The sequence below is a fragment of the Numenius arquata genome, chromosome 9 (genome assembly GCF_964106895.1).
Source record: "Numenius arquata chromosome 9, bNumArq3.hap1.1, whole genome shotgun sequence".
Lineage (NCBI taxonomy): Eukaryota > Metazoa > Chordata > Aves > Charadriiformes > Scolopacidae > Numenius > Numenius arquata.
This window is the reverse complement of record NC_133584.1, coordinates 21,729,653-21,755,611: the sequence shown is the minus strand read 5'-3', so window position 1 is coordinate 21,755,611 and position 25,959 is coordinate 21,729,653. Positions and strand designations below refer to the sequence as shown.

Here is a 25,959-nt window from a genome sequence, read left to right as displayed (position 1 = left end):
AAGTGAACCCTCCTTATTCCCCACTCCCTCCCCAAATATCATTCCAAAAAAGCTAGCCTTGTCTTAGCACTGAAAAAAAATAGATGCCTTATGAAATCAAACTTTCTAATATCAGTAATCAATGAACTAAATACACATTTTATTTGGTATTAAGTAACTGTGTACATACTAAAAACTTACAAAAGTATGGTACCTCTGTAAGTAAAAGTGGTCCCTTTTTTTTTTTTTAAATAAAAGTCTAGGTTTGGGTTGGTTTGCCAGTAGAGTTACAGAAAGAACAGCAATAGTATACAAGGCAAAGTACTTTTGCAGCAGATTTGCAACCATGTTGTCTGAATGAATCATTAAAAAGGCAAATCAGAAAGCCATACAGGAATCAGATATTTTGTTCAGCTCTCTACAGAAGTTTTTATACTCTCTTGTGGCAAAAGAGATTGATTAAGTGTAACAAGAAGACAGAGTTTATAATGAATCTAAGAATTTTGCCTAACTGGGAGATGTACAGAGATAAACTATCTTCACACAAGCAAACATTCCCATTCTTGTAGTACGCCTCAGATATATTCACTGTCCAAGTTTGCGAAAACAGATTCATGTGATATGCTGAGAAGTAGGCAAAAAAGTTTGCCAAGTATTTCTTCATGTCAATAGACATATATTTTAGGTATGAAGGTGATGTGAATTGTATGTGGGAAGCTAGCACACAGCGAGAGAAAAATTTCTAATTGCATAAGGCATCAGTTACTAATATGTCGCATAATTCATCCTCCTTGGGATAAAATAAAATTAATAAAAGGATCTTAACAAACCCCAAAAATACATGTTTTATCTCGAGAAGGAAGAATCAGGCCTAAAACCAAGCAAAAACACTTAAAATGCCATACCTCAGATTCTTGCTCCCCAAAATACCATATACATAAAATAATCCTTAAACTATGACATCAGCCTAGTCTGAGCTACTTATGTACTAACATATGATACAAGTAAACAGTATTTAAAGTTGACTGCAGTTTACTACTTACAGTACTTTCATACAACAATAAGCTGCAGGTTTTTTTTTTAAATTGTATTTTTGCATCATTATTGTATTTTGCAACCTACAGGAAAAGCTTCGTATGTGCAAACACCACCTCATGCTCATTAGGTATTAGAAGCTTTTATGCAACAGAAAGGTCAAATAAAAAAAAAAAATCCCTCATTTAAGACTGAGGTACTCAATTCCTTACTGAAACCACTGGCAGCTGCAAAAGAAAAAACCAATACTGATTATTTTTTGCTAATTATTAGAAGTGTTTATCCACTTTTCCAATTTTGAAATCTTAAGTTCCAAAGCAAATATGTTGAACTTCCATGCTAGCCTGTTTAAGTCAGCCAATTAAGAGCTCACATTCAATCTTGTCCCTGTTATTTTGTCATTTCCTTAAGTTGATTTGCATCATGTAGCAATACAAACCTTGCAGGTAAAACTGTTAATAGCTGGTTTAAGTGCATTTTCTGAAATATATCAGAATTACAAAAACATGGTTAGCATGTTCCCAAGAAAGCACTGTTAATTTTAGCTACAGTCCTTTACATATAAATCAGAATACCATCAGTAATGAGTATCAAGAAATTGTTTGTCAAAGAACCTTCTTTTAAAGCTCTTCCAGGGAGTATCTGTAGTATACAATGCCAAGCCATTTCAAGAGAAAGAAAACGGTGACCTGTAGCGTGAACCTGCACTCAGTTTCACCAGCTATCTGGTTTAAGGATACAACTGCAGAACTAGGTAAGTGTGAGAAAGTTAACATTCACAAAAAGTGTTCAATATTTAAAAGCTGGTACAGAAATGTAAAAAAGTCAAACAGCAATTAAAGCTCAAATACATTTACCCCAGTCTCCTACAGTCGGAGGTACACATGCATAACACCAACCTCTGGAAGGGAAGCAAGTCAATAAGCAAATACAGAACTCTCTGACAAACTAGTCTGTGTCTGCAAGCACTTGGGAAAAGTCACTACAAGACATCTCCATAAATGTTCTTTTCATTATGGAATGAGAGCAGCAACTTCCAAAGATAAGGAACACTCTGAACCTTTGTCTACAGCATTGCAGGAGTTACAAGTTTTCTTCAATTGAGGATAGACTTGTTTCTATTACCCATACTTCCCCCTTCTTTCCCCCCTACCCCAATTTAAGGACATGTTTCATCCCCTTGACAAAGAGCTCAAGACAAGGAAAATCAATTACATAATTAGGGTTTCTGAAACAATTAACTGATTAGGATAAAACTTTTCATGAAATCCCCTTCCATCTCATCCCCCATGTTGTTCACCTACAAAGAAAACACACATTTCCAGGTGATAAAAAAATACTGCATCATCTGAGCAGCTTATTTACCTATTTAAGACAAAATAGCTCGCCTTATATTTTTAAGTCAGAAGATTAAAAACTGCCATCACATTTCTCATGTGCTAGAGATGAGCATTACTGTGTTTAAGTACAAAGCTAAAGTCACTTAAATTTTCTATGCTATATAACAATTTCTTTGTATCAGATTATTAGCAAGTATTAAATAGAAAATTAATCCTATTCATTATTCTGACATCACCTTTGGCAATCCATTGCAGATCGCTAGTACTCACGTTATAGACAGTGGTTTTAAAATTTACAGGAATTAGAAACTTGAACAACAGTCTACCATAAAAGTGTCAGAGTTCATCTGTGAAGTGTTTATGGCCTATACAGAAAAAAGCTTTTGAAATTTTGGTTTTGTGTAGGAAAGACAGAAGCAACAATAGGCAAAAAGTTGCCAGCCCAAGTTTTGATTTCCCCAGCACAAGTCCATGACCACAACTCAGCTCAGTTGCCTTTAGTTCCCCTCGTTAATAAACCCAAAGCACAGAACATACAAATGAAGCAACAAAAACTGGTAGCTACTAAAATATACCAAAGTTACAGTGCAGATATGAAGTAGGAAATAATTCTAGTGATGAAAATGTGAACACTACAGAAATCTGCTCTTATATATCACTTTAGTGGTAGAGCAAACATCACACAGACTGGTATTTGAGCAAAGGAGAGAGGACTGTTACATATGATTTATACAAATATCTGTAGGTGTATTTCAGAAAGACAAAAAAAAGCTGTAACAGAAAAAGTTATGACAAAAAAACAGATTAAGCAGCATTAAGGCAGAGTTCAGTGCAAACGACGTTGTTTATAGCTTGCAGAGCAAAAAGTTACTGTTTTGATAAGTCTTCATTTTACATCACAAATTTACAATCCAGAAAGCAGGCATGCAAGTCTTCCTAGAAAAGACTATTCACGCACACACTTAAAGATCTTCATTAACACCAAGTGCAATGTTTCATGCACACATTCTCCAGATTTTGTTTAATGAGAGGCCAAAGAAGGTAACCACTACAAAGAATTCATTCAATCACTGAACTTTTTTTTTTCCACATTTATTGCTGCCTCTCATTTGTAGTTAAGACTCTAGAATGAAGCTAAAAAGTTACAGATCCTTACCTGCCACACCAGCTGAAATCATGTGTACCTGGGTAGAATCTGGATTGAAAATACTGTTCAACTTTTCCTTGCAGTTTGAGTAAGCAGCAAAATATATCGCTCTAAAATTAGAACAAAATCCAAGTTATGTTTTGTGTGTCAATACCCTTATGAGCAGTGCCACTAACTTCACCAAATCAAGATTACCTTGGTTCAAGCCTTATTTCCTAAGCAGAAAACTACACAATGATTAATGCTTGCAAATTAGCAGGACTATTCCAGGAAGGGGGAAGAGCACACTTTACAACTTTTCCTTCCACAACAGCTCCAATTAACAATTAGCGAGGGGAAGGATAGATAATTAAAAATATTGCAGTGATTTCTGTGACACTAGGAAGTTTAAGCAGAAAAGCTAAACACTGCTGAACTAAGTGGCATTGCACAATTCTGTATGTCTTTAATAATGGATCAAATTTGTACTAATAGGCATAAACTCAATTCAATAGCATTACAATTTCAGAAGAACTAGTAAGTATGTAGCTTTTTAAACCAAAGAGCACATTTAATATTTATAAAATTGTTCTAACATTTAAAACATAAATATTGATAACTTGTAGTTATACTTTGTAACTTGTAGTTATAAATATTTATATTTTATATGTTAGAACAGCTGTTCCTTTAGTTTGGTATTTAAATAGACATAGCTTTTTCCTCTGAATACACTACAAAGAAAAGTATTTGTCAACTTATATTACATTCCAGTTGGTATCAAGACAAAGTTAAACATAAAGTCAGTATGTCAATGTAAAATATTAGGAAAAAGGCATGTTTTCATCCATTAAAGCTAAAAAACTTGTTTTAAGCACATCTAAACCCCACATTTAAGGTTTTAACTCAGTTGAACTTACACATAACCCTCTACAAGAGGAAAAACGAACATGCACGTTTTCATGAACAGAACATTAACCTCATTAGCTGTGCAAACATGTTTTTCTTTATTATAAAAAAGATAAAGCACTTACTTCATGGGTGTAATTTTTAAAATGGAATCTGAACTTAGTTAAGTATACTGGATGTATTATGAAACATGCTTCTCTACAGCTTATTTAAACAAAGAGCTGCTGTTAAATCCACTTAGCTAATGCTTAATTGAAATGAAGTACTGGATGAAGACCGAGTCAGCCGGAGGGGAATCGGGATGTGCTTATTTGTAAGACTTCACACATTATACAGAGTCAACATTTTTAGTATGAACACAGGGCGGGGGGGAAGCAGGTGAAGTATTTCACCCAGGGGAAGGAGGAAAGGGAATTATAAGGTAACACAAAATTTACTGAAAAAAAAGTAGGTTTTTTGCAATTGAGGATTTTTTTTTCATTAAGGATAGCCACTTATAAAATAGAATTCATTGCCGTATAAAAATTGCTGTTAAAAAAAAAAAAATCAAAGTCTATGTTTAATATTCAGATCCAGACCGGACTATCAAACAAACAGCATCTTTAGTTGGAGAAGTACCCCACAGGTGTCAAGAACAAAGAAAGCTACTGGAATAACTTCGGCTTCTCCAAAAAACAATGCTAGGTTTGTGATCAGAAAATCTCAAGTATTCCTAACTCCTGAAAAATTCTGCTAAAATGAAAGTAATCCAATTCCGAAATTATATTTTTCTTATTCATGCAGAGGATATACAGAGCAACACCTCATCTGTCAGATTTACGTAGAAGACAGATCAATGCTGAATGGGAAGTCCAGTTTAATAAAATTTTCCAGAAGCATCCAAAGATTTTAAATCAGAAAAGTTAAGATACTCCCCAAATAATGTCTTCTGTTCAGACCAAAAAAAAAAAAAACACCCCAAAAAACCCCACAAAAGCGGGGCATTAAATCAAGGGAATATTAAAACCTTTGTAGAAAATATCCCCTCTGTATAAGGGCACATCTCTTGAAACAGAAGGGAATAAAAATGGGCCAAAAGACAACTATAGCCTCTTCCTGGATTAACTAGTTATATCAGTTTTATACAACTTTGTTTCCGTACTCTTCATTTGGTATTCTGCTATTTTTGGACTGAAGTTAGGCTAACACTTGTATGTGAGGATCAATTCAGCTTCAGGCATAGCCTGCACCTCACTGACTGCCAGCACCAGCCAAGCAGCTGGAGCATTTGTATCAATGCAGAGCAACTGAGAGCAGCAATACCACTGCCAATTAGACCAGATTTACACCCTCGTCCGCTGCACTTTGACACTGCCCCACTACCCTTTGGATTTCAGCCCACTGCTGGATCTGCTTCCTCTGGAACAGCTGTGTGTCATCCTACCCAGTTTTGCCCTTTTTCAAGTTTCAGAGCAGGCTTCTTACTGCAGGGAGAGAGTAGCCTCTGCTTCACCAGCGTTCAGGAAGAAAGAGCCAGTGTTTTAAGGGCCCAGTCACACAATTGCTTCTGGAAGATGATGGATTAACTAAAAGCTAAGTCTACATTTGGATTTTCAAAGGTACAAACTTCTTGTTTACATGTGCAACTCCTTAAGCATTTTCCTTCTTAACTGGACAAAACTCTGCATAAAGGATAGTATACAATAGTAAATACTATTATAGTACCATATGACAGTAAATGCTGAGAAAATTGATGCAGGGATGAGGGACTGGAGCTGCAGAGTACACAAGTGGCTCAATTTCTCAGACAATGTAATTACCCCAGGAACCAAAGGTTATTTGCTATTAAATATTTACAACTGCAGTTGCAAAGACTCACTGCAAATAAAGCTTAAATCATATGAATAACATACAGCAACCAAAATTTCAAAGTTATTTCATTTACCTGGAAGGAGCAACACCTACTAAATTAGGACCCAGCCCTCTGAACAGAGAACGAGGACCTTCCTTTTGCAAGATCATCCTAGAACAGAAAAAAGTGTCAATACTGTAAAATTCACATCAAAATTAAGGAACACACTGACCACCATCATTCTAAGCTTTACTCTATGTAAAACTTTCATAGTATCTGACCATGCAGTGGTGACCACAAAAAAAGTTAGCCACTTCCTAGAACCAGCATAAAATAAAACTCCATTATTGCTTGACATGTCATAGAAATCCAGGAACTAAAAGCAGAAGTAGAGCCTTATGATGTCAGCACAGATTTACCTCAAAGATAGGAACACATACATACACAGAGTTATCTGTTATTAGGAAGTTAAAGAAAGTATCCTTTTATCACAGAGAAAATACTAAGCATGGAAGTGTTCACGTTCCTGTAGGTTCTAGATTGTTTGAGAGAAAAATATTTGGTTCTGTTCTACATTCCTTTCATTACCCTTTAGCTCCCCTCTCTGTATGAGAGGGACAGGGAGTGAAAGGCAAGAGAGGAGAAGGACTTAAGAAAGTTCAGTTACAGCAAGTCATATGCCTTCCAAGAGCCACTCGGAAGATGTTAGCTCTATCGCTTATCATGCCCAGCCAGGCACATCTTTTAAAATCTCTTATCTAATCTTCTCAAAAACACAGAACCCTCAACATGGCTTTGCATGTGCTACTCTGGTTTGATTCTACGAGACTCCTAACAGCATGCTAAGTTACATATCAGAAGTTAGAGGAACATACCCTTTCAGATACAAAGTCCTGCCTTCCCCATCTCCATACATGATTTAAATCCACTAAGCACACAACTAGGAACCATCTTTCACTTTATTCTTTCCACAAGATACAGTGAGTATTCTGACTACAGTAAAAGTAAATGGAAGCCTCCAGTGTGAGCAGTGTCTCCTTGAGGCCAACAGGGATTCCCTCCTATCAGTTCTGAACCACTGCCTGCATGCTCCTACCCAAGCACTGCTGCTGGGCTGTGGAACCAGCAGGTTTTCCTTTTCGACTCACTCCAGAAAAGACAATCCTTACCTCCTCATGCAAGGTAATGCACTTAAGTTTGAGCTTAACTGAAAAACATCCACTATAAACACAACTCCAGAAAGATGGCTTGGGTGGCGGAAGGTATCACCTTCCATCTTTGTGGGATTTACAAAGAAACATAGGGATAAGAACAGTGAATTGAAACCTCAAATGAGGCATTACTAGTACTTAAGGGTTTTTTAATACCTATCCCATGTAACTGTGGTTTTTAGAAAGAGCAAGGTACACTGACATAGTAAGATGTTATCCATTAACATTCAGGTTTAGTAAAATCAATCTGTTCAACAATCTAGATGCTAATCAGATCTGTTTTTTTAAAAAGTGTGGTAGGACATGGGAGGAGAAACAACAACTATCTGCATCCCATCACTGCAAATTGCTCTAGCAATTGCTTGAGAACCAGATTTAAAGTTAAGAATTAACTACTTCACTAGATGTTGCAACACAGAACTATGAGCTTATTGATTTAGAAACACTGGCCAATATACACAAATCGTTCTCCTGTATATTTCTTCTTCAAAGAGACATGCAGGTTAATGACAAGTCAATTACTCAAAGCAAACTACCCTTGTATAAATTACTATTTTGTTTTGAATTTACTATCAGAGCCAACAGGTGAAAACCATCTATAGCACTGAAGAACATTCCAAACTTTTTCTGATTTCCAGCAGCTGATTCACCACAGTTCTGCTGCTAAATGAAACCGAAAGTTTACATCTGTTTTCAGTAAGCAAAAATAAAATGGGGCTTCTTCACAGTTACCACCACTATTTAGGAACACTGGCATATAATGTGTCCAGCAGCATCTTAGCTTTGTGTTCACAATTAGATATGACATGGACCTGTTGGAGTGAGTCCAGAGGAGGCCACAAAGATGACCAGAGGGCTGGAGCACCTCTGTTATGAAGACAGGCTGAGAGAGTTGGGGTTGTTCAGCCTGGAGAAAAGAAGGCTCCGGGGAGACCCTAAAGCCCCTTCCAGTACCTAAAGAGGGCCTACAGGAGAGATAGGGAGGGACCCTTTATGAGGGAGTGTAGCAGACGAGTGGTAACAGTTTTAGACTGAAAGAGGGGAGATTTAGATTAGATACTGGGAACAAATTCTTCACTCTGAGGGTGGTAAGACCCTGGAACAGGTTACCCGGAGAAGTTGTGGATGCCCCATCTCTGGAGGTGTTCAAGGCCAGGCTGGACAGGGTTTTAAGCAACCTGCTCTAGTGGGAGGTGTCCCTGACCATGGCAGGGGGGTTGGAACTAGACGATCTTTAAGGTCCGTTCTGTGTCTAACCATTCTATGATTTCCCTATGCGGGTAGAGTTGCTCCACAGCCATAATTGAAGTATTGAACACATACACAAAAGCACTTCGGAAATACAAATGACTTACTTTCAGGATGTCAGACATGTCTATTTCTAACATTTGCAGAACAAATTATTCAAAAAAATCTTACCATATTCCAGAGCTCCAAATGGACACAGCATCACATTATAGCAAAGCTGAACCCAATTAACACGATCTGCATCCACTTAAAATACTACTTAAAAATCACTACCACCACAGCTTCATGTGTTACAAATATGTATATATTCACATATAAAATATACATGTAAACAAAGTAGCAGGAAACCTCAGTGTCTTAAGAGAAACTTAGGAGTGAAGTGCACCAGGTCTATTTGTTTCTCCTGGATCTACAGTGTCCCAAGACTTGACAGAGAAACAGAGTTAAAGAGAGGTTGCAGCAGGATTTATAAGGGTGGTAGTTAACGATGCTCTTCTGCATTCATGGACACCAGCCAGAGGAGTTCTAGAGCCTATACTGAAAATAAGACACAAACTATTTGCATTAAAGAGCATGTTCCAGAGCCTGCACTGTTTATTGAAAGCAGTAAATGGCAAATCCATGGTTAGAAGAGCAGCACAAATGCTCAGTATGGTCTCAGCTGACCTGTGGATGTCACATGGGGAAGCCCGCATTGGGAGGCCGGTCAGATTTCCATTATCAAGACCTCAGGTTTAAAGTCTGCAATGTTAGTTACGAGAGGTATCTGTAATATGATATATGCCACAGATATTTAAGAATAAGGAAATTTGCTTTTGTTGCCAGAGAATGCAGTCACCCGTACAAGTTCTTCTGGGTTTCTTTCCTGACACAGATGCCTTTGAAGTCACGACTGCTGACACTTAAGATGCAGAAGTGATTCCACAGCAGTCAGTTAACTGAAATTCCAACATCATTTACCTGAATCACCCAACTTTAAGTATTGTAAGCCTTGGAGCTCTGCACTGAATTCGGTATGAGAAGAGACAACCAAACCCTGACACTGACAAGTCAGAAAATACCAAGTGACAGTGAAGGCATGAGAGTGACAGAGGGACCCAGTTTGATTTCCCCACTGAACAGCCCTAATCCCTTAACCAGCAGACACCAAGAATTATTATGTGCTGCACCTACTTATTTTTATTGTCACAGTCCATTGCAATGTTATTTGGGATTTTTTCATATTTACTGCATTTAAAGAACTTGATTCCCACCAAAGGTACTTGGCATCTCAGTTATTTGATACTGGCCTGGGAGAAAACACATCTAAGCAAAGAACAAAAGCAGATTCATTCTTGTATCACAGATAAACAAACAACATGTCTAAGCAGCAGATTTAAAGAAAACAAACAAGCCCTACCAATGAAGTTCATCATGGACTACCTCTACTACAGTCTGAATTTGCTTCCTGGGAAGACCAAGTTGTTTTAGAGATGTATTTAAAGCATAGCCGGCTTCCAGCACAGGAGCATATGAAACAAACTGCTGTTCATCCTGCTATTCAGACACGTTTCTAAACAGAAGATAAACTCACAACCAAACATTCAGGGAAGAACCTGAAGGGCTCAAAAGAAGCCAGTAAGGCAAACATTTTGGATGGAGCTCTCCTTCCTTGTCACAATCTGAGCCTTTCCTTCCCACATACCTGTTCTCAACATGTTCACCTAGACTCATACATAAAAAGATACTGAATCAAAACTTCGACGATAAGAACTATCTTCCATTCAAGAATCTATTTGGGTACAACCTCCATTTAAGCAAATCCTCTTCTCTAACCAGATTAATCCTAAATCCTGCACCACAACTGCCAGAAGCAGCTCTCTACGAACTACTTCTTACTGATTAATTGGGGATAGAAGATAGCTAGTCTTAAATTCTTTCTAATGCAAGAAGTCCTTTCTGGAGGAAAACTCCCCTCTCATACCCAAATACTGAAGGTACCTCCCCATAACTGTTTAGCTTGAGTCCCCCAGGGTGAAGTGAACCCTGTCAGTGGTCAGTTTAACTGTAGCCATACAGATCTCCTGGCAACTGAACATCATGACCACTGGTGGCAAGGAGAGGACAGGCAGTCCCTGTTCAGTGAGGTGCTATGCAAATCATGTAAAAATCTGGCCTTACTTATCTCTTAATAGCTCTAAAAGTGTTACTAGTCAACACATCCACTAGAAGATACCAAAAGGCAAGGAAGGGTATAGGGTAGTGAAATGTGAGAGCGACTAAGAAGATGACTTAATTCTCATAGGACTTCTTGCCTCCATATTCAGCAACATCTATGATTTGGACATATGACAGTTTAAAAAAAAACTCATACTAACAATTTTTCAGGATGAAAATACAGCCTAGCACTTAAGTGTTACTGTGCTCCCAGTGAGTTTTGGGGATGTAGTTTGGACCTGTGAATTGTACAGGGTACATATACTCTGGCTAATTCAATGTACAAACTCAAGCATGAAGGACATTTGGAAAAGTGGAATGTGAAACTTAATTACAGTTAAAAGGCAAAATATTGAAAGTCATCTCATGTTAGCATCATAACAGATATAAGAGTCTGAATCTTTCATACGGATTTGTCCAACGCCTCTCTCCATCTCCCTCCCCAAACTGAGCGAAAACCCTAGTAATATGTACACTCACTTCAAACAATGGAGAGGTCCAGGAGAAACTCTAGTTACTCGATTGACGCTAGCACCATTCACAGTGTTGAGATGGACTTCAGAGATGTAGAGAGTCACAGAGGAGGACTGCAATCGTGTTTTCACAACTTCCAGTGGACATGTCAGAATTGCACCAACAGTACCTCCACAACTGCAAAAAAAAAAAAAAAGCAGGGTCATCACATTCCTAACTGCAAAGACACTGAAGGATACATTAACATTATGCCCAACAGTCAAACTGCAAAAGGTGAAGAAACGACCGGAACATGCGTGACAATGCTGCCATTATTTGCCCTTGAAGGCAAGCAAACTTAAGTCAGTTTGTTAACCCTGCAACTTGGAGTGAAAATTTAAACAGACAAGAATAAAGTTTCCCAAAGTAGTGAAGGTGCACAGTATTCAGTACATGCTGTTCAAATCAGTTCTGGAAAGTAGTTCAGTATGTGAAATGTTTAACTTCTTATGGTAAATTTTAACTTTTTTTTTTTTTGAATGTTTAGTACACTCCTGACCACAAAGGTGCCAAAAATCCCTAAGGGTAGAGAAGATTTATGCGCTATGCACACAGAGCTACATGTGAAAACTGTGGTGTGGCAACTTAATAAAAATTAAAATACTTATGAAGACGTCTTCAAAACTCCATTTGTATTTTGGGCATTGTACCATGAAAGCAATGATTCCAAGTGTTTCCTGAGTCTACCCATTACAGCAAGACAGACTACATTTTAAGTACAGAATATTGTAGAGTAAGACCTGGGAAGACAAAAGCGCTTTAAGTGGCTAACCAGGTGAAGACACACATATTTTGCTTCAGTCTGCCACTCATTTCTGTGAGCAAGCCAAGGCAAACCAAGCATGACTTGTGCTGACAGTGGAGTTACTCCCATCCTGCTAGAGCAGAACACAGCCAAGAACACACTACTTTTGAGCAGCTCTGCTCAGAGGATTCTTCCGGTGCTTATTCATAACCGATGTATTAATATCTACACTCCTATCTGTAACAATGATCACATAGAGCCTCTGAGGGAAAAAGATCAAGTCCACAAACTCTGATTCCAAGGACAATCCCAAATTCCTTGACATTACAAAAAACTGCTCCCTTGAACCTTTTCCTGTGATCAGTATTCTTAACTTTGCCAAACACCTTTCTTAAAACTATAATCAGACAATATATGCACCCTTAAAAAATACCACCACCACAAAAAGAAAAAAACACAACAAAAAAAAAAACCTAACACCAAACCCAGATTTAAATTAGGGTATTAATTATATGTTGCTAACAACTGAGTCTGAAATCCACTAACACACAAGTACAATTTGTACTAAATTCAAAAAGCCCAGCTTTTACTTTTCTGATGCAATAACTAGAGCTGGTGTTTGATTCTGACAAGACAGTTATCAGCTATTTTGTTGTAAAATGAGAGGGTCAAACACTCCCCAAAACTTTAAAAAGCTGTAAGACTTGTTCAATAGGATTTTTAAAATAATTCGTTCCAAAATGCAAAGGAGAGTTTTTATTCCTTCAGGTAATTATGTGTTTTATATAAACAAAAGACAAGACTGCATAGCACTAGTCTCAGATTCACCTTTCACAGTATTTGCAACCACAGCCACAAAGATTCTCCTATAAACTTTCACGGGAAGGTAGCTTTTAGTCTGCTGACTCTCTTCTACTGAGAGAGTATAAGAAATAGCAGTAGTTGTTAGCACAGCACTGCATCCTGAAAAACCTAATCTGTTTATATGTATTGAACTGACAATACCAAACAGCTGCAAAGCAGGATAATATTTGATGATGTTCACCTAATACTCCATTTAAGCCTACTGACCTAGAGGTATCTTATTACTAAGCCTAAAGGCATCTTGTCCTACCCCTAACTCCAACATTAGACTGAAGTTTACTCTCTTCCAAGTTTTAATTGAGGAAAGAAATCAAGTTTCTTTGTCAGTCTGGAAAAAACTCTTCTCACAGGAAGATGGAAAACAGTCTACCAATGTGTGCTGTACACATGCAGTAACACACTGATATAGCTTTTACAGTAGCATGTTTAAAACACCTCTGAATAAGCAATTCACTTGCTTACTCTTCTAATGATAAGCTACAAATAGACTCTTTAAAATAAAGCGCTGCAGGAAAAGACAGACTAGACATGCTAATATTTACTTTAACCAGTGTTGGAAGCAGCAGGAGCCTGTAACATGTAAAGGTTCACGACACGAATACCACACGAGAACCACAGGTAGGCCAGCCCTGAAAACAACTTGACATGGAGCTTTAGAGCTTGAGTATCTTTCAAGACAGACATCAAGTTACCATGTTTCCCGCAGTGCTACAGCAGATGCTGCTGTATAGAAATTTGCCTGTACAGGCAATGTAGGAAAATTAGAGTTTATTTCCTTTCTTGCATCCCCTCTGTTTCTGATCACCTCCAGCCTTTAAGATCTTTCTGCATTGATTTTGGACAGGTTACATGAGGACTTGTTTTCAAGAAACACTAATAGCATGACATAAATACTACGGAAGGGGAAAGAAAGGAGAAGGAAAGAGCTTGGCCTGCATTCTTCAACAGGGCTTGGAATTTGGAGCCATTAATGCTACTGGCTCCACAGCTACATCGCACTGGAAAATTTTTCCAGAGTTGAAGATTAACACTGAGCTGGAGCTTGTGCCCTGCACCACACCCCAATCACCACAAGGGATGCCTGCCTGCAACAGCACTTCTGTCAGACATTCACTGGGGATGGGTTAGAAATACTTCATTCAGCAACGGATTACTAGATTACCAGGGAAGAGGGCAGACCTACAGCTACTCAGTACTTTTTATGTTCTTTTTATATTTGCCTACAGCAAGCATTGTTCAGCAATAACCAACTGATGTACCCGCAGCCAGCACTATTTTTACTTGCATCATAAAGAAGCAGCAGACCAACTGCCTCCCTTTCAGAACTGGGCACCCTTTACCTGCACCACAGTCTGCCATTCAAGTAAATTCAAATAACGAACACCCTTAGCAGTGTTTTACTGTTGTGTTTTTGGGTAGTTTGGGGTGTTTTTTTTTTCCTTAAACAGTTTAAGATGTCTCAACTGAACCCGAGAATATTTTGAATGTTTTCCACTAACTATTGATAGTTTAGATTAAAATTCTTCTCTGTCCTCTATGTTCAAGATCTCAAATTGCTACTTACAAAGAAAGCAGGTAAGTTTTATAGTGCTATGTGGTTCTGTATTGCTCACAAACAAGTCTTTGCAAATTCCCCAATTTGTACTCCTGTCAAAATGTAATACCTCACTCTCCCAGCCCTCAAAAAGCCCCACATAGTAAAGAAAGTATCTGGAATTAAAGGAGTGAAAGAAAAAGTCCCCAAATATCGAGAAACCAGACCTTGCTCAGTAGTCACAAGATCCACTGAGTTTGAACCAAAACACTAAACGAAAGCATAATCCAGGAACTACACTGATTTATCTAGTTCACTTGAACTTTAAGATAAACAGTGCAAGGCTTGACAAAAATCCCTTTACGAGAAACTGTCAGTAAACATAGCTTGTATGTAAACAAAGGAGAGACAATTCAATAACTATGCACCCTGTACAAATAAGCAACACATCAGCTGTTCTGTCACCAGCATCAATGATAGTGTATTTTACTTAGAAATATATTTCCGCCCTTGCTTATTTAACATGTCACTAGAAATACTATGAAAGAGACAGCTGCTTCTTTGTGCTCCAAGTCCTAGCAGGCCATTAACAGCCAGCTCCAGCTTAGCAGAAGTGTTCTATAAATTGCCAGCAGACTGCCACCAGCATTCCTGCTACCCTCCTCACCAACTCAAATTAAAAGGAGGGGAGGCTTTTTTAGTTTGTGGCTTAACACAAATTAGGTAGTAGTCCGGTTTAGAAAAGCATTTTTTAAGAGTTTGAAAATTATTAGATTTCTTCTCCTCAATATCACAGGTGGGATTTTGTAAACTAAAGAAATTTCTCTGGGCTTCAGCATCTCCAGTCATGTGCTGGGCCCCAACAACTGTGACTTGTGAGAGCACTTACTCACATGTAATTTTTTCTCCAGGATTAGATGAGTTTCACCTGACAGAGTAGGTAAGCAAATACACTCCTGCTGACAGAGTATAAACTGGAAAAGAAGGGCAAAACCTGAGACACTCCTGTGTCTGAATGTTTACAGCAGTTTCTAATGAATGCTGTTCAAAGAATCACAGAATGGTTAGAGTTGGAAGGGACCTTAAAGATCATCTAATTCCAACACCCCACCATGGCCAGGGACACCTCTCACCAGACCATGTTGCTCAAAGCCCCATCCAGCCTGGCCTTGAACACCTCCAGGGATGGGGCATCCACAGCTTCTCTGGGCAACCTGTTCCAGTGTCTCACCACCCTCACAGTAAAGAATTTCTTCCTAACATCTAATCTAAATCTACCCTCTTTCAGTTTAGAGCCAATACCCCTTGTCCTATTGTTACACTTCCTCATAAAGAGGCCTCCTCCATCTTTCCTGTAGGCCCCTTTAGGTACTGGAAGCAGCTATAAGGTCTCCCAAAAGCCTTCCCTTCTCCAGGCTGAACAACCTCCAACCCTCTCAGTCTGTCTTTATAGCAGAGGTGCTCCAGCCCTCTGATCATCTTTGTAGCCCTCCTCTGGACTTGCTCCAACAGTCCATGTCCTTCTTATGTTGGCAGCCCAGAGCTGGACACAATACTCCAGGTGGGGTCTCATGAGAGGAAAGTAAAGTGGCAGACCACTTATTAATTTTTCCTATCCTAAATTTGACATCTGCCTCTAATCAATGTTTACTACAAGCCTTTTTCAGCTTTGCCAAGTAAGTATAAGAAAAACTTGCAAAGCTGACTTTCATGAGAAACACCTGATCATACAAGGGCATAAGAATCCACCTCCAGGTCCCAAGTAATTCAAAGGGAAGAGCAAAGATCAGTGGATAAACCCACAAAAATAAGAACACAGATACAGATAAAAAAGGAAGATTAAAATCCCACTCTGTTAACACAGTCAAGTTAGGGAATTAAATCTGCAGCTTAAAGTGTAAAAGGCAGCACAAGAGACATTGCACTCAGTGAAACAGAGATGTGCAGTTATCATCTAACCTGCAGGATTGTGACAAACTTAAAACAGCAGTAAAACTAAGAACAGTTGTCTTTACTTGACATCTCTTGGAAAGAAGAATCTAGGAATATGGCAATGCTCACCTAAACTGCACCTTATTCCAGAGAGCACCCATGCAAAAAACAAAAAAAACGCAAACCAAAAAACTCCATACATCTAATTTGATCCCTAGTGTGCATTTAGAAGTCCATCGCCTCCCCAGATTAACAGAAACAAACCTAGAACTATTTGGGCTTTAAACTCTGCTAGCAATTCAACACAGATACAGTATCGACAAACATTTTTCCCCAGATTAACCTGTATTATTTGTGAGACACATCAAGGAAAGGAGTATGTATATGCTTCAAAAATTTAGTCCTGTTTGGCATTCAAATTCCAGGGTCTATTTGCAGAGATGGCTGCACTAGAAAACCTTTTTTTATTATTGCAAGTTGAGGGATTCTGCTAAGGAATCACTGCCCTTCTCCAGAGTAGATGAGTATCTCCTACTGTTATCTTACACCAAGATTAAGTAAAGACTCTTTTTACCCTGCAAGTAAAAGCAGAGACAGCTCCAGCACAGACGAGGGTCTCAACTTCAGACACTGGACCACCTATAAATACTCCAAAGCAGATTAATATTCCCAATGTCAATGTCAGCTGACCTAGAGTTGAAAGTGTCAGTGCAAGAATTTTTTTATTCCTTCAGGTAATTATGTATTTTATACAAATAAAAGACAACGCTGCATAGTGGTAGTCTCAGATTCACCTTTCACGATATTTGTAACCACAGCCTCAAAGACTCAAAGATAACCCTTGACCCTGTTATCTTGGGTCTACATTCATTCATGTATTTTACCAGCTGTTTCTCTTTCCTGTATGAAAATGAAAGTTCCACGCAAATACTGGCTACCAAGAGAAAAAGCAAGAAAATTTATCTCAAAATTCTGTCAAAAGAAACAAAACCCAAGCCACTTGCAAACAGAACTCCTTCTAATCTCAGCACCATTTACTGCAAATTCAGGTCCCAAATCTATCAGCAATTTCACAGAGCTGTTTTACAACTGATATGTAACTTTCACATCAACAGATTGAGTTGCAGGTGTGGATACTAAGGTTACAGTATCCCTCTTTTGAGGGCATTTAAGGGCTTTAGCAAGCACAACTTTTAGAAACAGCAAGAACGTATCTCATTAATCCTTAATTTGTAGAGTTTTCCTGTTGTTCTACTGCTAACCTTGTATATTATACACCCTTCCATCTTTAGTATTAATATGACTGGGAGTACTGGCAGCCAGAGACCCTTAATGCCCTTATTCACTGATTACATTTCTTTGCTGAAACTTAGAAAGTGTAAGTTAAGCTAACATCCTTAAACTAAAAATAATCAAACTTGCTATTTCTAATTAAAAGCATAAAAATAAGTTTCCCCTGATGTGCTTACATATAGAAACCTACAAGGGAAAACAGGAAAAAACACCACAAGGGGAACAAGCATCACTGGGTTCCATTACCCAAAACAAACATCAACACATACTGTGTGGCTTCTGTTAGGAACCAGGGCAAATAACTATTCATATCAACATCTGTATTAAGTAAAAACAGCTGAAAACAGTCATCTAGAAGGAAATAAGAGAAACAACAGCTTCACAGTTTCTCAAGTACTGACAACAATTTTCATGCAGTTTGGTAACCTTATGGAGCAAAACCCAAGCTACTCAGTGCTTTAAACAAACATTGCCTTATTCCCCACAGAAGAGTATCTGAACACAAAAATAACTTGAAGTTTGGACAGGAAGGTACTAACCTTCTCCTGTGCCTTACAACAGGAAGAACTCGTTCTGAAAGACATTCAGAGTTATGCCAGGAATGTGTTTTAGGGTAGAGCTGAGCCCAAGTGCTTGGCAACTCAGTTACAGCTCAAGTGGCTGTCTTCTGAAAGGAAGTAAAAAAGCCCCTATCATCACACTACCTGCTACATTATTAACTAATCTTCTCAAAAAAAAAACCCCCACACCAAACCCCAAGGGTCTTTCACCTTCACTTCATAGGTATCAACAGTGTGATCTTTCTGAAGAATTCAAACATTTATCTTAAATGTATTTTCTAAGTCCCAAGTATTTCAGCCAATGCAGGGATTTGCCAAGAACCTCTGTCAGAAAAAGAGCGATTCAAATTACAGATCAATTTCAGACAGTTCTATAATCAGGACAAATAAATAGAGACTCCTCCCTGTACTCCCTCACATATTAAATTACAAAAGAGCCAACTTTCTGCAAGAAACACCAAGAGTAAAGAGAATTAAGAAGTAAACTTGTGACTGTCCAACCTTGAACTCAGAAAAGCAGCTCTCCACCTCCTAACCCAAATCGGTCCCTCCTTTTGCTGAAGAGACAAATCCCAGGCAAGTTCCCATGCCCTGATGGAAGTTTGTATGATACAGAATTACTGCCATAAGCTTTCTGGAAATGAAGAATTAATCATGAAAACCTGGAAGTTATTTTTGTAGCCGACACCTGAATTTTCATTTCATGTGCCAATTATGATTGCAAGGAGATATATTCAAGACATACTAATCCTCCCTATAAAGCAACATTAAGGTCTTTCTACTACTTTTTTGTTTGTTTGAAGTAGTCTAATAACAAAAAAACCCCACATAACTGTGTAACTTACATACTTGAACTAAAATGTTCATCTAAATCCTACATTTCAATCACAAGACTTAAATTATAAGGATGCAGGATGTTCAATTGATTCTTCTTCTTGGTTTGGAATAAGAGCACCTGAGTTTGTACTACCAACATGCTGTCTACAGTGACAACAGGTTGCTGTTTGACTAAGAGAAAAGCAGAAGAAAAAAGAAATCTACAGCTTGATTCCTGAAACAAAAGAGTTCTGAGCAATGCAACCGAGCAGCTCAGAAGAAAAAATAAATCAATCACGTTTCACCTGAAGCACAATTTTCTGTCATGATCCAACACTACAAGTGCCCAGCTAGTTCCTGCTCCCACAAGAACAACATCCTATTACCAAATGGAGCTGTGGTAACTATGTGGTTTGCAGAAACAGAACCTGACAAATAGGGGTATCATGACAAAACATGAACTAAGTGATTTCAAACATGTTACAGCATGAACCAAACTCCAGGTACACTACTGATCCATTCAGGTATGCTCCCTGCAATTAATCTTCAGTAATTGCAAAGAGCGCAAAATGGCAGTTTTGAATATAGCCTAGAAACCTAAGCTTAAGTGTCTTTAGGGAACAGTAAAGTTACTGCTTGGAACCAATCATTTACAAATTCTATCAGTTAAAACTGCTATTCTTTAAAGAATGTGTTCTTAAAAGTTTGTAACCTTTTTTTTTTAAAAAGGAATTCTTTATTTTTCTACCTTATTTCCTGTAAACATGATGCTCTTCTCATGCTATGTATTTTCTACTTCTAAATGAGATTGCGTTATTTTTACATATCAAAGTTCAGAGAACATCCTATTTTTAAAAAGTCAAGAAGGCCCAAGTGGTACATACTGGGGGGTGCAGTTGCAAGCAAATGAAGTATTTGTTGATGCATTGGCTAATGCATGAACTAGTCCGGCAAAATCATTTAGATGAGCTTTCTTTTCCAGAAAAAAAGCACCACTTCATTGATGGTGCTAGAAACTACATTAAAGCCATCCCAAAAGGAGTACTAAATTTTTTTTTAGACTTTGAATTAGTATTTCTATCACAAAATATTGGTTGTACTTACAATTACCAAGAAGTTATGAAACAGAGATGGAGTTCTTAAAAATGAAACTACTTGAGAAACAGTTACTTTAGAAAAACAAAGCAAGTAGTAATTGCTGAGTAATTCCCCCACCATCACTGCCCCAGTGGCCAGCACTGCTAAAAGAATCTATCAAACCTGTTGGAAAGGGGTGAGGACACAGAGATAGAAAAAAACCCGAACAATTGAGGGTAAAAGAATTATTAGAAATATGAAACTAATGCCTAACATAAACTTGTAATGGCCCAGAAGTATTGCAGTTTGACAGTTGTTGAATTGGTCATGAAACAAGCTACGCAGCTACAGAAAAATCTCAGGATGGCTCCACCTACATTACTAAAACAGCAATGTCATCAGTTATAGTTTCATTACAGAAAGCAGGAACTGAAGATTGAACTTAGACATTACAAAAAAGGCCAGCAGACTGAGATAATCACATTGTTTCCATACAGTCTCCTGTGAAACCTAAAGGAAAACAACACTTTCTTTAAGTTTCACTGAAGACTACAGATCACTCAGGTGATCTGTAGTCCACCATGCCTGCAAAGAAATCATGAGATGACCCCGAATAACTTTCCTACTGCAAAATGTGACCAAATATACACTGTTAGCTTTGCTGAACTAAGGTTACAGGAAACGTGTGGCTGGCACACGAGGAAAAAGCATTCAGCCTTTTCCTCGCAGTATAACCCTTGACCCAACTGGCCAGCAGCTAACTGTGGACCAGACTTCTCAGCGAAGAATAGGAATGAACGAGTTGAGCTGAGCAATCTTCACGCAGTCTTAAATTTCAGGTCTATAAACCTGTCTCTGTCATTGCATATGATTCTGTCTAGTAATGTCCTCTTGCAGAGCTATCAAGGTAAAGTGCTACAATAAGGCAGCACTCCTTCTACTGCTTTCCTGAATGTTTACAAGGATGTGAATTCTGATGAAAAAAGTGCATACTACCACATCTTGGGCCTCCTGCTGCATAATCCCTCTCCTCTTAAACAGAGTGCCAGAAATCAGGGGGGTGAAAAAGCATCCATGTGAGCACTAAGTCAGGTGTGTAACAGTGAAAATCTGCAAAGCATGCTGGAAGCAGAGAATGTGCTCATGTGTAACCAACTCACCCAGACCTACTCAGAATAAACAGTACATTCATCTTCCATCTCAAACACCCCAGTCCAGAGTCAGTGAGTACAAATGAAAATCCAAGCTTCAAGCTCTCTCTTGGGATGCAAAGCATGTTCTCAGTCTCTCACTTCTCCCACCTCTGCACAGCCATGCTCACTACCCAAACACACTTTTATCATTAAGCCAAACAGGATCCCCAGCTTTCTCTTTCAATCTAGGTACTCTTCCCACTTTATCCCTGGAGGGATCAGAGGCTGTGTAACTGCATACAAGCCAAGCATTACAAAGATGAAGACAGACTAATACCTGTGAAGATATAAAAGTTACCTCAAACCTAACCAAGGCTACAAAGGCCACATCTTTACTTCTAGCCATATTCTTCCCTCTGATTTCTTCTGTCTTCGTGGGCAAAAGCTGCACGACTGTTTCAAGCCTCACACCTAAAAGCAGTATGCACCAGAGTGTTGAAATGCATTCAAGTGGCCCTAGGACACCAGAGCTTCTAGCGAGCCATTTCTAGACCACTGAGAGGACAGGCACATTGGGGCAGGCCCTCCGGCGGGATGGGGGAGCCCACGCACAGAGGGCTTGGGGTGTTTCTCCTCAGAAACACCAGATAACGGACCAACACCCAGAAGGGCGATCAGAGGGCCTATTATTCAGGTAAAGTTTCCCCCCCAACTCCCCCAGGGGCCCACGTACCACCCGCCCCGCCTGTGGAAAAACGCACCACCCGGGGCCGGGCCAGCACCGCAGGCCTGCCCGAGCTCCCAGCACGGCCCAAGGGCGCCCGCCGAGGCAGCCAGCGCTCCCGGCGGGGCTGGGCCTAAAGGCGCAACGCCGGCCCGGGGCAGGCCCGCAAAGGCCTCAGGGCAGCGGGCGGGAAGCGGCGCGCCTGCAGCACCTCAGCGCGTCCCCACAACCCCCGCGCCGCGGCGACCCCCGCTCTCCGCCCCCAGGGCCCCTCTGGCGCAGAGACGGGGCAGCGGCCCCTCACAGCCCTCCCGCCCCAGCGGGGCCCCCGCGACGCCATCAGGAAACCGCTCCAGGCCACGGCCGAGCCCCCGGTTCCCGCACCGCGCGCGGCCACCCCCGGCCAGGCCAGGCTGTGGCGGGCGGGCTCAGCAGCGAAGCAGGACCGCTGCAGCCCTATAGAGAGGGAGCAGGAAGACGCCGGGGGAGCCATTTATAGCGACAAGGGCGGCGGGGGTCTGTAGGGCAGCACGCAACATACGTCCCACTCAGCCGAGTCGGCGGAGAAGGAAGAGAGGGGTGGGTGGGCAGGCAGCCCCGCCTAACAGCCAGGCCAGGCAGCGGCTTCACCTACCCGCCGGCAAAGAGATGGACCAGGGTGTCTCTCTGGCTCATTCTCGTCGCCGCCTGCACCCGGGCGGGAAGGAGGGAAGGCTGCCGGGCGCTTCCGCCCCGCGCTCGGCCAAGGCGCGTTGCACAGGGCCCAGCATAAATACGCACCGCGGCCGGGCGGTGTCCTGCGGGGGGGCGGGCTCCGCCTCCCGCTCCGGGACGCTGCGGCACCCGCCGGCGCAGGGGCCGCCCTCATGAATATACAACAGCTCCCTCCCAAGTAAACAGAGGCCGCTATTGGCTGGAGGGGTACGACGTCACCGCGCTCCGCCTGATAAACTGGGCGGGGAGGTTAACAGCTTTTCTGAGGCGCGAGCGGTGTGCGTGGCGCTGCGCTAACGGGCCTGATCCTCCGCTCTGTGAGGGGTTTCTCTGGGGCCATACGGTAAATGTCTCTTCTAGGAGCCGCCCTGCCTTTTTCCCTCCCTCGTGGCGGGCTTTACGCCCAGCTCTCTGAGGACCCCAAGTAGCTATAGCTGCTGGCCGCCCTCCTGAGGTGCGCGCCGGCCCTGGGGGAAGGTCACAAACAGCAGGCACAGAAAACATAGGGAAGAGGGATGTGAAAACCAACCCTTGTGCCCTCCGCGTCCCAAAGCAGTGGTATTAGCAAGGCACGTAGCAGTCTTAGTTTTTGTTTCCACGTATTTTTGCATTTTAGGTCGTACCCTGAGCTTATGAAGCAATGCGTCTCCCCAGAGAGGCACCTAGATGCTGGCTCCTTGGGAGTGTTTCAGAAGTGAGTACTGTGACACATTGGATGATTTTTGTCTCGTTTTTCTTCATAAAACATGGGTAAGGGAAAACAAATAATGCTGTGCAGTAAAAGTATAATATCACATATAAAATAGTTGTCCAACATTTTGAAAATCCAAGCACCTAAAAGCAAATAAATTACTACCTAAAATCTTCATGAATGTCCACATAATAAATACAATATTCTTCCAAAATACAAGGAACTATTTCATAGTAGCACAACATTTTTTAATCTGTATTAATAAAACAAGAATGCGTTTGGAAGCATTGATTTCTTAAAACAAAAATAACCTCCTCCAAGAAGGTGAGCTAATGTAGAAGGCACAAATAAGGGAGAAATAGAATGTGAAAGTTTGCAGGAGTGGAGGGAGTTGAGGAGGAGTTGGGTGGGAAAAGACTTGGAGAAACATGTGAGATGTGGAGATGCTGAGGGGAAAAAAGTGGTTACATTGAACTGAGACAAGTAAAAGTAGGACAATGACTTTGCAGTTGATATTCTGCATTACTACTCCACACAGCATGTAGCTGAAACTAGTGAACAAATGATGAGAATTGTTCCAAAATAGATCGACAGATAAGATTCTCAGAAGCCTGTAGTATACATACATGAGACATGTTAAACTTAACATCCAAAAAGTGAGAAAGGATCGCGTGCAGCTTGGCACAAGATGTCACACAGGAAAGAGTAAATATATTCAGGTTATTTAAAACAGGTAAAATATTTTGAAAGTACTGGAAAACACTACTGGTGATTTTATTAAATGCTGCATGAAAGATGAAAGGTCATATGCCAAATACTTAGTTTGGGGTCATGGGTCCAAATTTTTTCCAATTCCCTCAGTAGCTTAAGAGGGAACAGAAGATGGGTTTTCTGCAGGCCATGCGATGCCATCCAGTGAGCATGTCCCAGTAAACTCAAAAGAAGATTAAAAACCAGACAAAGACTCTGCTTTATTCTGACTCTTTATGGGTGAACTCCTCATCTGGGAGCTATTAACTTTATCTGGTGCTTATGGCTTGCACCGTGATAAATGAAAAACTGTAATTTTATGGCTTTTAACAATGCTTACTGAGTAGTAAGAATAAGTTGAGTTATTGAAATGTTTTATTTACGTTATTAGATGGTTTGTATTTTTTTTTTAATTCCATCTTTTTCTAGAAACTTTAGCTGTTCCATTGATGCTTTTAAAAGGCCTGAACTGAAGTATTTTAAATTTTTATTAGGAGTCTGAAGCACTCTGATTCAAAACGATTTTGTAGTTTCTTGAGAGCTGTCTTTAACACTACTTTATCTTCTATTCTCCTTCCTAGGCTGGACTTTCTGGATGGACTGTGTATCCCACAATGTTTGATGGATATGGATTCTTACAATGCATTTCCCCTTTCATCCATCAGGGAGAGGTAAGTGCAGAGAGGAAATGCCACATGGGATAATACTTGAGAGGCCAGAACATAAATAAAAGCATCCAAATTGTATGAGGTCCAGTTTTCAAAAGATCTTACTCATCTGAGTCTTTGTAAGTTTCTACTTTTTTTCCATAATTTTATTGCAAAAACCTGAGTAACTCTCCTACTGAATTCTCTCTCATTTTTACCTATTGATTCTTTAGAAATAATAAAAAACCCCACTATTCTGTTGGGGTTTGGACTTACTTTTCCTATCTGCTTAATGTAACTAAGGCCTGTAATAGGACACACCAAAGTTGCGGTAAGGAGAAAAATGTGTCACAAGAAATTAAGCCCTTGTTTCTATGTTTTCTAGCTCTGATTTTTTTTCTCAGGGTACCATCCACACAGCATGTGCTGCACTTTTCCTCTTGTAGTCTTTGAACAGAAAACACCTTTTCTTAAATTTCATCAATGGCTTTCTGTGTATAAAAAAGAAAAAAAAGCAATAAAAAAAAACCTTTCCTACCTTTCCTGATACAGCTTTTTTTTTTTTTTTCCCCGCTCTTTTATGGCAGCTTAAGGTGGGATAACATGTTTTTCCTCTGCAGCAGAATTTTTGCTGCTGTTTTTCAATTAGATTTCTAAAAATTGCATTTGTCTTTCTGCTCTGAACTACTGTATTGGATTCTTGCTCTTATTAGGGTTATAATGACCCTCTGTTTTTCTAATACTTATATGACCACATTACACAAGTTTAAAAAATACAGGAAATGAGATCATAACTCTGCATTTGAAACATAGATTTAGTGGAGTCATGGCTTTATTTGCTCTTTAGTGTTCTTTAAACAAGCACTTGCTATCTTTTGCCAGTGCCAAGGTTAGCCCTCATAAAACAATGGAAAACAATTCCCCTGTGAAATAATATTTGTACTAAAAAACCTATTTTAAAATATTTAATGTTCTTAGATTCTCTGTTTATCTAAGGGATACATTATTCCCTTTCCTGACCAAGCTCGCAGACATATATTTCCTCCATTCAAGAAACGTGAAAACAAGGTTTATTCAGTTGGGAATTTTGATTC

General features: G+C 39.8%; 1 protein-coding gene across 1 annotated transcript in view; it reads right to left on the bottom strand.

Annotated features, from left to right (window-relative positions):
- SLC25A36 (solute carrier family 25 member 36) overlaps positions 1-22,801 on the bottom strand; it is a 35,112-nt gene extending 12,311 nt beyond the window's left edge. Inside the window, exons 1-4 of the mRNA XM_074153216.1 lie at positions 22,698-22,801; positions 11,353-11,523; positions 6,311-6,388; positions 3,511-3,611 (exon numbers count right to left, since the gene is read on the bottom strand). Of these exons, the coding sequence (XP_074009317.1) occupies positions 3,511-3,611; positions 6,311-6,388; positions 11,353-11,523; positions 22,698-22,738 (391 nt within the window). The 5' untranslated portion in view covers positions 22,739-22,801. The remainder of the gene's footprint in view (positions 1-3,510; positions 3,612-6,310; positions 6,389-11,352; positions 11,524-22,697) is intronic.
- Positions 22,802-25,959: the final 3,158 nt, after the last annotated feature.